The sequence below is a fragment of the Anneissia japonica genome, unplaced genomic scaffold (genome assembly GCF_011630105.1).
Source record: "Anneissia japonica isolate Jap-2015-1 unplaced genomic scaffold, ASM1163010v1 scaffold2991_len510020_cov192, whole genome shotgun sequence".
NCBI classification, from domain to species: Eukaryota; Metazoa; Echinodermata; class Crinoidea; order Comatulida; family Comatulidae; genus Anneissia; species Anneissia japonica.
Window position 1 is genome coordinate 217,103 of NW_022724693.1, and position 16,921 is coordinate 234,023.

General features: G+C 34.9%; 1 protein-coding gene across 1 annotated transcript in view; it reads left to right on the plus strand.

Moving 5' to 3' along the window:
- LOC117112525 (myopalladin-like) overlaps nt 1-16,295 on the plus strand; it is a gene marked incomplete at its 5' end in the record, with an annotated part of 18,225 nt that extends 1,930 nt beyond the window's left edge. The window contains 15 exons of the mRNA XM_033255607.1: nt 1,446-1,733; nt 2,932-3,350; nt 3,780-4,038; nt 4,570-4,627; nt 5,592-5,756; nt 6,195-6,337; nt 7,279-7,430; nt 7,955-8,056; nt 8,757-8,864; nt 9,646-9,750; nt 12,396-12,629; nt 13,114-13,355; nt 13,696-13,909; nt 15,443-15,575; nt 15,931-16,295. Of these exons, the coding sequence (XP_033111498.1) occupies nt 1,446-1,733; nt 2,932-3,350; nt 3,780-4,038; nt 4,570-4,627; nt 5,592-5,756; nt 6,195-6,337; nt 7,279-7,430; nt 7,955-8,056; nt 8,757-8,864; nt 9,646-9,750; nt 12,396-12,629; nt 13,114-13,355; nt 13,696-13,909; nt 15,443-15,575; nt 15,931-16,295 (2,987 nt within the window). The remainder of the gene's footprint in view (nt 1-1,445; nt 1,734-2,931; nt 3,351-3,779; nt 4,039-4,569; nt 4,628-5,591; nt 5,757-6,194; nt 6,338-7,278; nt 7,431-7,954; nt 8,057-8,756; nt 8,865-9,645; nt 9,751-12,395; nt 12,630-13,113; nt 13,356-13,695; nt 13,910-15,442; nt 15,576-15,930) is intronic.
- Nucleotides 16,296-16,921: the final 626 nt, after the last annotated feature.

Sequence of the window (16,921 nt, forward strand, 5' to 3'; positions counted from 1 at the left end):
TTTTGGTGTTTAATTTACTTTTATGATTATTTTTTATTGTTGGGATTTCTAACTTGCTACACCTAATATTTACAAGTGCTAATATATTATGGAATTCTAATTAAAATTTGTAGAATATATATTATTATTATTAATGTCTTCATTCAGTTATGTATTTATATGCTTATAAATGTGATGGTGGACTAATATTGTATTTGATGAATAAACACTAACCTCAGAATTATGAGCCAATAAAATTGACAACATGTCACCTACTATTGCAATAGATGTGTTGTGAACTTTTGGTACAAGATGATGCATTTGTAAAACACATGCATTATTAAGATTGCTGTTCACAATTTCATATAAAAGTAACTTAAGACTTCTATTATGACACTGAATGAATGTTGAAATCTGTTGTTTTATTCATGATTGTTATCTGAGTGTTGACAGTTAGAAATAAATTGATAGTATTGAGCAACAAATATTGAACATATTTTGAGTTTTTTTTTTAAATGCTGGTATGGAACTTTCATTTTACTCTGACTACTACTACTACATTACTATGGTGATAGCATACATTCTATTAACATTAAATTTTTAATATAATGTAATAAACTATAAATTGATAATTTTAGTGGAGTTGTGGCCTACCCAAAAGTTACATACGGATTGTAAATTTATAGTGTTTAAGGAAGAAGATATTAAATTTATGTAATATCAATCAGTTAATATATTAACTACTTATTTTCCATGACTAGCAATTATCTGTTGGATAAAATACACATCAAATTCATAATCAATTACTTATCATGTTAATGAATATTACTGCAAGTGTAATTTCTAACATATTGCATTCATATAGTTGTTCATGCAACAAATGGCAATAAGGCACACCAATAGATTATCAAACATTTCTAACAATTATCATTTATTATCAAATTTAGTAGTAATCATTCATTGTCTACACATACACAAACACATTACTTTGTAGTGTAAAAATAATAATAATAATAATAAAATGCTATTAATAATGTAACATTTTTAAATATTATAGCTAGCTTAAAATTTTATTATGCTACTTGTACTAACAATCTACTAATATGTGTTACGTATATTAATTTATACTAACATTGTACATTTTACATTATATTACATACTATATCTTCAACAACCATTTTATGAAAATTTTATCAATGAATGAAATTGGTTTTTAGAATACATTTGGTTTGCGAGTGTAGACGAGAGGAGTGAAGGTTGGAAATGTGCATATAATATATACGGTACACTAGAATTCATGAAAATTTAGAGACAGATTAACACAATAAAACATTTCACTAATAAATTATATTTCTGTATTAAATATATTAGTACATTTATTCATAAATAACTTGATATTTGTGTCCAACAATACTCTCAAATACATGTTTACAAAATGAATCCAAAATAATAATTTTTATTGATAGAATTGAAAGAGGCACCAGAATTCAAAAAACGACTAGATAACTATGAGGTAAATGAGGGTGATCGTGTTGAGATGGAAACAATTATTAGGGGATATCCACGACCAATGGTTCGATGGTACCACAATGGTGAGGAGATCAAGTCCTCAATTGACATCAATATAACACAAACTGGAAACACAAACAAACTCACAATCCCTGAAGTGTTTGAAGAGGATGCAGGCGAGTATATTTGTAAAGCAGAAAATGCTGCTGGAGTGGCCCAATCCATCGCTGAACTTACAGTTAAACGTAAGTGTGAAATAATTCTACAAACTGCCCCTTGTAATAGGTTTTCTGGTGTAGCTTGGCAGATTACTGACCCATAATTCTGAACCTATAATATATATTCTTTATTTAAAACTGTATATTTTATAATTGTTCTGTATTGTCATGCATAAGACACCTGCAAATTAAACCTATGGTTGAACCTCTTGTCTATGGAAAGGGTTGCTTACGAGAGGTGGTCATTTACGAGAGTACACAACATTTGAGTTCATGTGAATCCCAAATATTAAGGTGTTATATCAGCTCTCTGGTAAAAATTGTCAATACAACAACATAATTTTGTAATCATTGCTTTTGATTGGCTTTTGTATTCTTTATGTCATCATCAGGAATAAAATTTTCCTGATGATGACATAATTAATGTCGAAATATTGAATCCCAACACGATGGCGTGTATTTCAATACTTGGAGTATGTATTATACTTTCTTATCTGAGATTAATCAGTGGACCTTTCGGTTTTTGTATTCTCCTCCATGTAAATAGTGTTTGTTGAAAAAGTATTTTTTAACTTTTCTTGATCGGAATTATCCCTTAGGCAAGACTTTTTTTATTCCTTGTTTCGCCTACTTATTTTTTTAAAGATCATCGGAGGATGGCGGAATAAAAACATAACTAAAATTTTGTTTTCTTATTTAGCAAATAGTTTTGCCAGAAACATCAAAACGGAGGAGAAAATAAAAATTAAAATTAATGTAAAATCGGGTGGTTAAATGCTTTAAATTTATATAATTAGGAAGAAATATACATATATTATCTTTTCAAGGCAGCGGAGGGTGTAGTAAAAATAAAGAAAAACTTTTATTTTTTTCTGAAATTTCCACTTTTTTGTGGCGGCAGGTGCACAAATTGGCCAAAAATGAAATTTTATTTTTATTTGAAATTATTAATATTTGCAGTCGGCGGGTTCGCTAAACAAGGTATAAAAAAAGTCTTGAATTACCAGAGGTAAAGTACCACAGTTAAATCCAATTTTTAAGCCCTTAAATGTGGGTGCTTACAGGAGGTATAAAAAACAGTGATATAGGAAACAAAACAGGCTTTTGGTAAGTGGTCACTTAAGAGAAGGGTTAGCCTACAAAAGTCTCACGGGGCACCATGAGTAGCAAAGTAGAATTAAATGTAAGATATCTCATTTTAACATTTTTTTAAATTTACTATTAGGAGTAGTAATTGAGAAACCAACAGTTGCTGTAGACTCCAAGCAAGATGAAGGAGCAGCAACAGATAGGTCAGTTATACAAAAACCGACACCAGGCAAAGTGGATAGAGTACAGCCACCAAAACCTAAAGTTTCACCGCCAGTCTCATCAAATTTAGCATTGTCTGCTACATCTCAAACTGCTCCAGCATCTGATGTATCAGCATCCTCAAAACTAAAGCCTCAAGGCTCACCCAATTTACCACCACCTAAGTGGACTCCCCCAGTTCCACCAAGTGTAAAATCACCTAAAAAGACTCCCCCAGCTCCAACAAATGTTTCACCACCTAAAGTGACACCGTCAGCTCCGCACAACGTAGCATCACCCAAGAAAATACCCTCAGCTCCATCAGCTAAAAACATGCCCCCAACATTTACAAAGGTAAAAACATATATTTCTATATTATGTATTCTTCAAGTATATTATGTAAATAAATTGTTTTGTATTTGTGTGCTTATTTTGTTTAATTCTTGTAGTATTTTAAATCATATTTTTTTATTGTTGTTTGTTTAATTGGCAACTTATGTTGAATCTGTGTTAAAGCCTTATGTCAATGGCATTCAGTGTTTTCTGTTAATTCTATGTAATACCGTTATTGCATGCCTACCTCAGAAGCAATGTGAGTGAGACCAGGCATTATATCCTGTTATTCTACTTTAATTGCAAATAAATCTATCCCACGGTTGGTTGTGATGTACACTAAAGCTGCGTCTGCTCATATACGTTGAATATTTATAATTATACGTATTATGACATAAGGGCTATTTTAATACGTCTGTTATTAGTACATCTTTTTTATGACTTCCTTAGCTTTTACATGATGTCACTTGTGACGAAGGCAGTCAGGCAGAACTGACATGTCACGTTACAGGAAGACCCGAGCCAGAAGTGAAATGGAGACGTGAAGGAGAACGAATAGAACCATCATTAGATTTTGAAATCTTTTACAAGGATGGTGATGCCACTCTCACAATACCTGAAGTATTTGTTGATGATGCTGGCAGATTTACCTGCTCGGCATCAAACACAGAAGGTGAAAGGTCAACATCATGTATTTTAACAGTAAAAGGTGAGATTTTATATAGATATTCAGTTTTCTATATATAAAAAGATTTGATTGTTTCTCTGTAGCTTTGTAAGGTGAGAAGCATAATTAGATTGATGAGAGTGATAGGCATTTATATGTCAACTGACTGATGTAACTTATAACCTGATAATTCTGATGCCATCAGATTTTGTTCCCCATTGAAAAGATACAATGATTCCAATTGCCTCTTTCTGTTTTTTCTATTAACTTGGTGTTTTTTTTATAACTGGTGATATCAGTTGGATGTCATAGGAAATCTTTCATCAAGAAAAAATATACACCAGATAAATTGTTTCCCTAAGATTGACATAGTTTATTGCAAATAGAAACATTAAAGTTAGTTGTGTTGATAAATTTATGTAATACAATTTCATGTTGTAATTTTATATTTCTTTTAATTAATATTGGTTTATCCAGGTAAGTATCTTACAAACTACCAACATCACATCTGATTTGTGTATTTTCATTGATTGAAGCAAAAAATTATAGATATTGTTAAAATGATTATTTCAGCTGCGGACATACCAGAAATGAAGGGTATGAAGATAAAACCAACATATGATGCTATAAGGTCAGTGAAACTATTATACATTGCACTAATTATTTCATATTTTATTTCTCATTTATTCATTTTATTGTTAAATCTTTATAGAATATATTTTGTTGTGTGTGGATTCTTTGGAGAGTCACTTGATAGTTTTTTTTGTTTGTTTTTTTTTTTACACTTTTTTGACAATCATAGGATAGCAGGTTTCCACTTTTTTTGTTTTTAATATATATGTTCATCTGTAAATAAAATTTGAATTTGAATTGGATCTTTTGAATGCAGGGGTGCCAAGTTGGAAAAATGCAATTCCATTAAATGACTCAAGCTAATTTTATTTTGTGGTCAGTGACTTCTTGGAGACAACTTCAAATACAGTAGTAAAAACATGTAAATATTATTAATTTGGAAGATGGGTTTTTTTTTTTTTGGGGAGAATCATGCTTGCTTGTAGGATTGTGGGAGGTTTTCGATTCCCGGGATTCTCCCGCGACTTGCATGAGTATTGTAATGCCCATGTACATACCTCTTTGCAGCCTTGCAAATGGAGTAAGTGATTTAGTAGTTCATAACCAATCATCTCCTATCATGCTGGTGAATGTGTTTATGTCTGTTTTGCACTATATTAGTAAGTGGATGTGTGTATCCTCATGATACACCTTCAGTAAATATTTATTCTTTCTTGCGATCAAACATTCGTACTAGCAGGTAGGACTACAGACAGGATTTGGTTTATTATGTTCATTTTTTTATTAGACAATTTTTATATTCCATTCATCCACAATTAATGTGTGATTTAGTATAAAATTATATAGTCAGTTATTTAAATTATAGGCATTTTCCCTTTGTTTGGACTTCGAGTCTGTAATTCTTATCATTTTTTATTTCTTGTTTTTGTATGTATTTTGGGGTAGAATTAGTTGTATACCGGGCCGCGACGAGAATGCTTATTACTCCACAATGAATGTTGTTGATGTCGTATTTCTTTTAGGCATCCAGACCACCATAATTTACTTGCCCCATGTTTCACCAAACCACTTCAGCCTGTGAAGCTTGTGGAAGGTATGAGGGCTCGATTTGAATGCCAAGTTGAGGGCTACCCAGTTCCAGAAATAGTTTGGCTCATGAAAGGCCTACCAATTGCTCATGGATACAGGTTAGCAACAGTGATATTAACTACTGCATGTATATATAATTGTTATGCTTGATTTCACAATTTATTTTCATAAACAATTACAATACTATAGGCCCAGGGATACTTCCTTCTACTAATCATCACTCTGTTACGAAGCATTAAAATGATTGCAGTGTAACATTAAAAAGAAAGATTTGACAAAAACCGATAAGTTAATTTAATCACAAGTTCTACACCCCTATAGTGACTTATATACAGTAGACTATTATTTTATATTGTATTAGACTCAATTTATAGGTATTCTTGTAATCTTTGCATACTACTATATATGTCATCCTCTCCATGTTTACTCATAATTGAAGAAGAGAAATGTGGTGGAAATTATTTGGAAGGCACTACAGTATTTGTCTGAAAGGCCCTTAAAGGACAATAAACAGAATTATAATATTATTGTTACAGATTCATAATGAAACACAATGAGCAGTCTGGACAGTGTAGCCTAGAGATTACAATGGCCCTTAGAGATGACATTGGTGAATTTACTTGTATTGCAAAAAACCAGGCTGGACAAACAACTACCACTTCACCACTTCTTCCTGAAGGTATGTCTTAATTCACTCATTCCTGCTGCCAGTGATTCTAGGTCCCAGTCAACATCATTTCCAGTCATCTAGGTTGTGGGATCAATTGCCTGAGACTGAAGTGTTGCACATCTTTAGATACATTTATACATACCCTTAAAACATATCTGTTTACCTTAATTAATTGGCTCTGTATTATCCTCTTCTAATGGTCTACATTATCTTCTGGGAGCCGCCGTCTTGGTCACTGTTCTTAAACACTCGGTTGTCAATGACGGGGCAAGTGTTTTTCCTGTTCCTTTGCCCAGGATTGCACAAGAGCTGAGACGGATAGTGAGATTTTTCGCATATTGTTTTGCCATTCAAATTTATCGCTGAAATAGTTTTAAATATTCTGTACTTTTAAGCAGATTTAAGATTCATTTCTGTATGAAAGAAGTGCTGTGTAACTGTGAGGAAAAAAGGCGCCTATGTAATGACTATTATTATGCTGCTTTCCTGCTGCTTTGACAGGTTTCTTGGCCAGTGATTCTAGATACCACTGCCAGTGAATATTTGCTCCTTCCTGCTTATTTGACCATGTCCTTGGCCAGTGGTCCTTGATACCAGTCAATATTGCCTCTTCTGTGCTCTTTTGACAGGATCCATGGCTGGTGATCCTAGATAGGAAAGGCTGATAACCTCAGAGCAGCAATTAATATTGAGAAATAAAAATATGCAAAACAATAAATGTATACTCGTATTTTGATATTTTTGTCGAAGATGGTGCCTATGTACTGGGAAACTATAGTAATTCACAGGAATATTTGGTTCTTTCTGAGTCAAAAAACAATGCAGGATTTATACAAGTTTTTTTTTTCTTATTGGCCAGTATAATCACAAGTAGAAAAAGATTGTTAATCTTGAGAATATCACTGAAAGAGGTGTCAAAAGACAAATTAAATCAACTTTTTTTGTTTCAGTGGCCTACAATCGTTGGTTCAAAGAACAAGAACTTGAACGAGAGAGAAAAGAACGAGAGGAACAGCGATTAGCACATGCCCTTGAGATGGAAAAGCAAAAATATATGGCCACCCAACCACAAACTGATCACACTTTTGTTGCCTCAGAACCAGTAAAGTATACTTTTTTCTGACTATGCAGAATAAATAATATAAATTAAACATAACTTACTTTATTATTTATTTGTTTAATTGTGTATTTGATTGTTTTTTTTAAATTAGTGTGTTTATTTTTATTTATTTTTTGTTTATATTTATTTAGGTAATGTAAAATTAAAGTTGAAACTGGAGCTCTGAGCTCACCTGCAATAGTGTCCTTCTCTTTTATTGACACTAGAGCAGACAGTAATGCTGTGCGAGGTTTGTTACCATTCCCATGTAGTCTGTTTACATTCCCAGCATGATATTTTATTTATGCTCCTGGATGGCGAGGGTGAAGGCTTTGTTTCTCTCGTCTCTAAGCCACCTTCCTTAACAAAACTACTGTCTGAGCTATTCAAGTTTAAAGGACATAACAAACAAAAAGAAAATGGTGATAATAATTTCATATGAATTATGATACCTACTGTACTCTTTTGTTAATGTAATATCTATGTTTGTGTATTTTAAAATTCCTTGAATGCAATCTAATTTTTAGGAGGTACCAGTAAACCCATTTCAGAAACGTCTCATGTCAGAGGTAGCATTCAGGGAACGTAGCTCGAGCCAAGACCGTATAATAGTACATGATAAAGACCAGGTAGCAACACGTTTGCTGTGTGCCATGAAATAATACACAAGTGTCACAAACACTTATTCATACATACATGCACATCACCAAGGAAATTGTAGTTTATCTAAAATGTAATACAATAATGATTGATTAGCTAAATGTTATAAGAATGGAATTTTTTTTAACTGAATATATATTTTGATCAATATTCCATTAAATATACACATAAATATGTTTACGTGTATACATATTTACGTACATCATACAGTAAATAAATAAAATAAATAAATACATATCTTACATATCAGAGGAAAGAGCTCCATGCATTTTGCATTTCAAATACTATATCCAAAAATATGAAAAGTTTTAAACAGGAAAAAGAAGCTTCCATTAAATGACAGTATTTTTTACCCTTATGGAATAATTATTATTAATAATATTAATAATGCAACATTTATATAGCACATATTGCAATATATTGCCTCTATGCACTTTACATTATTACACTGAATTATATACATACATTTTTGTACACCATTAATGTCTATTTTTGACTAGGTCAGAAGTGATGTTTAGTTGAGTATAGTAGTAGAGTTCTGCAATGCATATATAGTAGATTTTGTCAGTTTAATACTTCACTATTTCTCTTATTGTCAATCTGCACAATTGATGTTATTAGATTACTACGGCAGCACTTACTTGAATGCTAACAAAAATCTTTTCGTAGGGAGTGAAATTGTCGCCATTTGAAAGGCGCCTAATGACCGAAGTGTCATACAGAGAACGTGTTACAGGCGACCACGATTTAGAGCGTGCTCACATAGCAGTTGATAAGGTATTCAGCAAAAGCAGTGAAAATTACCACTTTGCATGTGATTCGTTAATGTGTCCAAATTGTAGCTTTATGTAGTCTACACTTGTTGGGTTAACAATTCATCCTCATCAGCTTGCCATGTTTTGTCAAAATGTGTAGTCAAGTAGTCACAATTTTTTTTAATTAACAATTTACATTAGCCCACATATATGTTATGTCTATTTATAGTACTGTGACACTAGTTTATATACTAGATATATTAATATTATCATGTTTCCTGTACAAGTTTTAATGATCATCAAAGTCTAACTGTAGTTTGGCTTTTATTGTCACCTAGTTCCTGAGTCTTGAGTTACTCCATGACAGAAAACAAATTCCTATTAATAGATGAAATAAAATGTTACTAGTTTAGTGGACATTCACACGTTGCAATGAAGCAAGCGATGCTTGTTAAATTTTGCCTAGCACATGTAACATTTTGTCTCATATGAATAATGTATAATTTTTTGCCACTTATTAGTTGAATGTATTATCGTTTGAATACCAATTTACTTGCTATTGGAGGAGAATAGCAAAAATTAGTGTATATGGTGAAAAGCTGAAAGATGTAACAAGTAAACCAACATACAGTAATTCCATAAATCCTTTAAATGCTATAAAGAAGTAATATTTGAGGTGCATAATTATGCACAAGTTTTAAAAGGATTTAGGTTTTATATTGCATATGGTGATAGATGAAATATGTGTTGCTTTAAAACAAGAAATGATTTAATTGTTTAGTGATGGTGGATTCTGTTTTCAGGAATACATGGTTTCCCCTTTTGAAGTCCGACTTGCTAAAGAGATATCGTTTCGTGATCATAGCTTGGGTGTGGACACTGCAGATCACCCTGCTGCAGCCCCAGTGGTCTGTACCTTCAAATTGCAATTATTGTGTTGATTTGCTTACAAATTAATCATGAATGGATTTTTGATTGGTTGTGGATACATCAAAAAGACTTGTATAGCTATTAATATACATGTTTTTTAATAATTCAGGGTTTTTTTGGTTGTATTTTGGGTGTTTTCTTATCTTTTAGATGATTATTGTATTGTTACTACAGTTTGAGTTTTGCCATTAAAACACAATGTATTTTAGCTGCTTTGAAGTGCAGTGTGTAAAAATTAAATTATTGATTTTGTATTTCAGCAAGAGTTTGGCATGATTGCTTTTCTACATCAGAGTTTACTAATTTGACACCTCTCCCATTATTATTTTGTAGTACCAGGGCATGTAAATATGTGCATAATTTGGAAAAATAACTAATAGCTTTTATTTTGCAATCTTAATTCCAGTTACCATGGCGATTGAATTGATGCATGTCATGTTTGCGTATTCATACCCTAATGGTCATACCCAGGATAATTTAGGTGTAATAAAAGTATAGCTCTCATTCATGTCATGAAGACAGTGAGCTACTGTTTGCATGTACTATCAGTTTAGCATGCATGAGATGTGTAAATTTTACTTACAGATATTGAAAGTTCTATTATAAAGGCGAGGCACACACTGGACATTCGGCAAGTGAATGCATCTATGCTCCGTGGTAGAGCTTAAAGACTTAACAGCATCTGCTGATTGTTGGTGTCAGTCTAAGAATCATTTAAAAGAATTCTTTGAACGTGTCACGTCACAGTGTGTGCCAGGCTTAAGAGAACCAACTCTTTCTGCCATTTTATTGATTTTTGGTTAAGGATCTTCTCTAGAGATGCCTATTTTTTCCACCTCAAGAATACAAATTATCATGTCTATTTCGTGAATACTTACCTGGATAACCGACTAATTGCCATTGTTCCCAAAACGGAACACCCCTTCGAAAAAATGGAATAGTCCGACCCAAGGCGCCACGTGCGAACCGTCTCCCTAACAAACGTCCTCATTCCCTTTTCGACGTTGTTCGAAGTTGGATACACCCAGCCTTTGAAATTACTAGCAGTCTTTTCAAGCTATTCTGTTCTTATTTTGCCTTGGATTTATTTTCAACTTGACAAGATATCCTTTGTTTATTGTAGTCTCGGTCGGCATGTCCGCTCGCAAGTCTTTGTGCTCGGCGTGTGGGGGCCCTAAACCGAGTGTTAAGCTCGACCGGCACTCGGAGTGCCCGTTGTGTCGCTCGTGTAGCAAGGCTGAGCCTTGCGAGCGGCTCTAAGTTTGCGGCGGCTCTAGATTGGGCAGCTCAGGCTGCCACTCGATCTCAGGGATCGCTGCCGGCTGCGTCGGGGGTTGTTGCGGCGCCGGATGACTCGCCTCCACCGCTGGAGGATTCGTCGGCTTCGCGTTCAGCGGGTCCTTCCCCTCCGCTGGATCCGGCGTTGGTTTCGTTGATTTCGGAGCAGGTGGGCCGGGTGGCTCGGGAGGTTTTCGCTGGAATGCAGGCCGCTTCGGCGGTCCCGGATCCTCCGGTTTCTGCCCCTCCTGTCCCTGGGGATGGGTTCCGGGTGGCCGGCGAGTCGCCTATGGACGACTCGTCCGAGCATCTTGAGCCGGAATCTGAGGACATTGTCCTCGGCTCCGATCTCTCTCAGCTCGTGGCCCGGGCGATGCCGCCCATCCTTGATCATTTGGGGGTCTCTTATGAGACTCCGTGCCGGGGTGGTTTGGGGGCGGGTCTGTGGGGGCCGCCGGCTCCTGCGCGTCCTGCCCACCCTGTCCCAGTTGTGGGACTCCACCCGGACCTCATCCTTCGCCTGAATTCCCAAGCGAAATCCAAGCCGGTTGCCGCGCCGCGGCATCTTACGGCTGCTTTTCCGGTCCCCGAGGACCAGTTCAAGCAGTTCATTCAGGCGCCGCCCATTCCTCGCGCTGCCAAGGGCAGACTGCGGGAGGATCAGAAGCTCTCTTCTACTTCTAAGGCTTTGGCCTTTGTGGACCGCGCGGCTCGGGAGGGCATTCGCGCCGTGAATGGGGAGGGGTTCGCTTTGTCCTTCTTGTCTGACGCTGACGCTAACCCAACTCTCGTCCCGGACGCCATTGGCCTCCTTCGGGCGGGCATTGGCCTTGTTTCGGACCAGTTTAGTTCCATCGCCCAGGCTGCCGGCGCAGCCTGGAGGGCTAATGTGCTCCGGGCGACGACGGTCAGCCCCGGTCATTTTGACCGGTTTTTAGACTTCCATTTTTTTCGAAGGGGTGTTCCGTTTTGGGAACAATGGCAATTAGTCGGTTATCCAGGTAAATATCTCACTCATAGACTACCAACATCACGATTGATTTGTGCAATTTAAGACTACATGCAGTAAGTAGAGCTGTAGATTGTATTGGTGATGCCACATACCAATCCCAGAATGCTAAAGCAAATCAGTAAATTTCCATGATTTTCACTTTAACTGAAAAGAGCTCTCCACTTCCTAAACCTCAAAAGGAGACTTATTAATTTAGAGTATTATATTATGCCATCTAGTAATTGCAATTTAAAGTTGGATAAAATGAAACTTAAATCCTGTAGAATAGACAACAGCAATATATTACTACTACAGTAATTAAGACATATAGTGTCCTTTCAAATTCAACTGTAGGCTTTTGATATTGAAGCATTTGAGGCTGAACTTCTCAACGGATCAAAGTTTGGTATTAAGGATGGTAACATAACAGAGACGGATACAGAGACAGAGTTCACAGAATCAGAATTAGAGACTGACACCGACAGAATTTCTGCTCCGAGATTTGTGAAGGAAATGAAGAACATCCAGCTAATGGAAGGCTCACCAGTAACTCTTAGCTGCAGGGTCAGTGGTCGACCCAGACCAATGGTCAGTAAAAACATTTCAAACTAGCAAGTTTTGTATTTTTTGGTGGTGCTAATGTCTGTTACATCATTTGACACCAGTAACACTGTTTTTGTCTTGTATATTTGTGTAGCAGCAAATTTAGTAGATACATGTAATGTAATATTTTGCATATGTGGTTTACATTTTAATACTAAAGCCCTAGGGTAAAATTCTGAAATACTTTCTGTGTCTAAATGATTGATGTTTTTTTTTTATTTATAGATTATCACAGAGTTTTATCTTATACTGGCAAAATGTATGTGTTACTGTAAGAAAATAGACAGAATGTTTATCTTTTTTGTTGACACATGTTCATTATTGTTTGCTATTGGATTCCTCTGGGCGAACATGTGGCTTTTCTCGGATCTTGTTATATTTTGTGTATACTTTTCCGGAATAAATAAATGAAATGAAATAAAACCAACTCATGATAACTTTGTAAAATAATTTTCATTCATAATTACAGATTCAGTGGTTTAAAGATGGTTATATTGTGAGAAAATCACAGAGGTTGGAGTTACGTCAAACAGAAGGGTTCTGCTCACTAAGAATCAACATGGCTCTTCCCAGCGACTCGGGACACTACACAGTGCTTGCTACCAACACTGCTGGAAAAGCTGTCTGCTCCTCACGGTTGCTTGTCAAAGGGTCAAAGGGTGATGATAGTCCCCAACATATGAAAGGCATTATGGGAGCAAGAGTTAAGATGTAAGTGAATTTACTTCATTACTCAGTGAATCGTAGTCTATAATTTAATTTATATAATTGAATTTTTAATCTCCAAAATCTCATTATTCTTTTTAATTTACAATATACTTTTCAAAAGTTTTAGTATGTTTCTTCATCATTGACAGGCTGTGAAGTGGCTCATGATTTTTCAGGCCTAGGTGCAATTATTTCATGGCATATTAATATAATAATAATAAAGTAACCCCTTTACCTAGAATTGGCTTGTTTGGGGTGAATTCAATAAAAAAAAATTGTATATTTTGAAATGATATATATATTTTTCACGAATCACCAAATCTTTACATAATGTTTTTCTCAGGGAAAGTCAAGAATACAACATGCCAGACAGAGCATTTATAGAGGGTGAAGTAAAGGAGAAGTATTACAGACCAGCATTCAAGGAGATTCCCCAGGATTTGATAGTAGTTGAAGGCAAGGTTGCTAGATTCAACTGTAAAGTGACCGGTCGCCCACCACCAGATTTTGAATGGCTACTCAATGGACAACCAGTACGATTAGACAGAAACCATCAGGTAGGCAGTTTTAAAGAGTTTTAATAATATATTCAACATTTTTTTTTTATATATGTATAAATATATTATAAATACAAACAAATAGGTAAATTATAGAAAAAGTGCTCAGTTTTAGGGAAAAATGATGTTATAAACGTATAAAGCATAGCCCATCAAAGAAAAAGTTCCTTGACATTTGTATGAAAAAGTTTCTCTTACTGGAATTGAATTTGCAACCTCTAGCTGACAAAGCAAGCATCATCACATATCCAGCCCAAATATGGATGGCCCTAAGCTGTCTGACTATAGATAAATCATTTTCAATGACATTTCAATTTGTTTTTAAAACAATGCATTCGCCAAGGGTTGTTTCAGCCATTGAGTCTCAAATTGTAGTTTTACAGTATACATAGTACATAATGCATAACATATAATATAATGTAATATGATATTATGTACCTCATACATAGATTCTAGGCATCTGATTGGTTAAGAAGCGGGGCAATAGAAAGTACTATTCCCCTCAAAAATAGTACTTTTTTTACCTATCGTGATGTGCAAACTCTAGGCCCACTACATCGTGCTGCTGACGGTAAAGGGGAATGCGGCCTCTACGACAAGATTATCCCCCTAACTGCATCGCGAATCAGCGAGTAGATGATAAACAAATATTGAGGCTGCTCGTTTCTAGATGAAGGAGGACTAGCCTAGGCCTAGCATTTCTTCTTGATGAAGCCGATAGCAAAAGCACCAAAAGACAAATTAAATATGTCTTATCAATATTCAACAAATATATTGCAAGAAATTGAGGAAATAAACAAAGAAGAACTAGACACACTCTTTGATCGCCTACTAGGCCTAGCTAGTCAAGTAGTAGTGTAGTAGAGTCTATTTATAAGGTATATAAAACAAATATTGACTGTTCTGTATTCAGGGAACAGTGAAATCTATTGCCCCAAGGTGATGTGGAGACCGTAGCCTATCTTCCTGAGGGCCGGAGGGGCAATATTTCACCATTCCCGTCATGAGCAGTCAATATTTGTATAATATATAATAATAATATAATACATTATTTTATTCAATAATATTTTCATCATATTATTTTCTCCAATTTTTCTTTTACCAATTTTAGGATTGTAACTGATTCAACACCAATTATATATATATATGTATAAATATATTATAAATACAAACAAATAGGTAAATTATAGAAAAAGTGCTCAGTTTTAGGGAAAAATGATGTTATAAACGTATAAAGCATAGCCCATCAAAGAAAAAGTTCCTTGACATTTGTATGAAAAAGTTTCTCTTACTGGAATGATGAAAATATACATAAACACTATCATCAGCTTTTCCAAAAAAAATATTCAAGATATATTTAAATTTATATTCATTACTAAGTATTGACTTTAATTACTTCGATATGATTATAAAAACCTCATCGAATACAGAATTAATTTAATTTTACAAGTAATGTACATTAAGAATGATGAACAATATGGTGCAATCTGAAAATGAAGTGACAGTTTTGTAACATTTTACCTTCCTCATCAGGTAATAATTAATGAAGGTGGCATCAACTCTCTTGTGATTTACTATACCGCTCCTGCTGATGCTGGAGTTTATACCTGCACTGCCAAGAATCGTGCAGGCCAGAACCAATTCAGTGTTAACTTGAATGTTGAAGGTGAGTCTGTCAGGATAACTGTGCATGATATACAAACCACTAGCACGACCTGTTATGTGCAGCATGCTGTGGGGATTGTTTCTTTTAATGTATGCAAGGCACTACATAGTGTCTGCGAAAATTGGTTATCATGGCCAGTGCGTTTCTTTTTGAATGGTAAGATAGGTAGTGCGTATATCTGAACTCAAATTGAGGCGCACACGGAGGTTTTGTATTAAAATTTTTTTTTTTGAATGACTATTGACCACATATGAACCCCTGACATCTTAAGAGGTTTTAAATTATATACAAAAGTTAAAGGGCATTGTTTTGACAGTTACACCTGTATTAATAACTATTATGTATTCTTCAACAGCCAAAGCAAGAATGGTTGCACCATCTTTTATAGATCGTATCCAGAACGTAGCAGTCAAAGTAAATGAACCGGTGACGATGCAATGTAAAGTGACAGGTACACCAGTACCAACCGTTTCTTGGCAAAAAGATGGCCATTTTATCCATCCCACAGATACACACTACATTACAGAAGTTAAAGATGGCGTTTGCACCTTGCATATTGATGCAGTGCAACGATGGGATTCAGCATGGTATAGCTGTACGGTGCTTAACTCAGCAGGTAGAACATCATGCAGAGCTAAGCTGATTGTCCATGTTGATAAACGTCCCTCTTCTGAGCCCAGGCAGTTGATCATTCCAAAGAGATCACCTGCTTTACCGTGAGTATATAAGTGTTTAGAAACCATTTATTATACTAATAATTGTTAATGAATTACATATACAGTACTATATATATATATCTTTGTGTTTATCAACAACAGAAGACAAAAAATATAAAAAGACATGATATAGTTGAGCAATTTAAATACTGTATTAACATTGAGAAAAGTGATGTGAATTTCTATTTTTTAGAGCAGTATGATTGTGATATTTCAATCAATCACTATCTGTAAATTATAAGTAAGATTTCATATGTGATATTAGTGACTACCTGACCATGTTTTTAATGTCGGCAAAAGATCATGATAACCTCATGAATAATTTCTATGAAAATTTAAAAATTATTATTTTTTAGGAGCATGTACAAAAAGTTGGTGCTTTTATCCAGAATGCACATATCCAGCCCAAATATGGCCCTAAGCTGTCTGACTATAGATAAATCATTTTCAATGACATTTCAATTTGTTTTTAAAACAATGCATTCGCCAAGGGTTGTTTCAGCCATTGAGTCTCAAATTGTAGTTTTACAGTATACATAGTACATAATGCATAACATATAATATAATGTAATATGATATTATGTACCTCATACATAGATTCTAGGCATCTGATTGGTTAAGAAGCGGGGC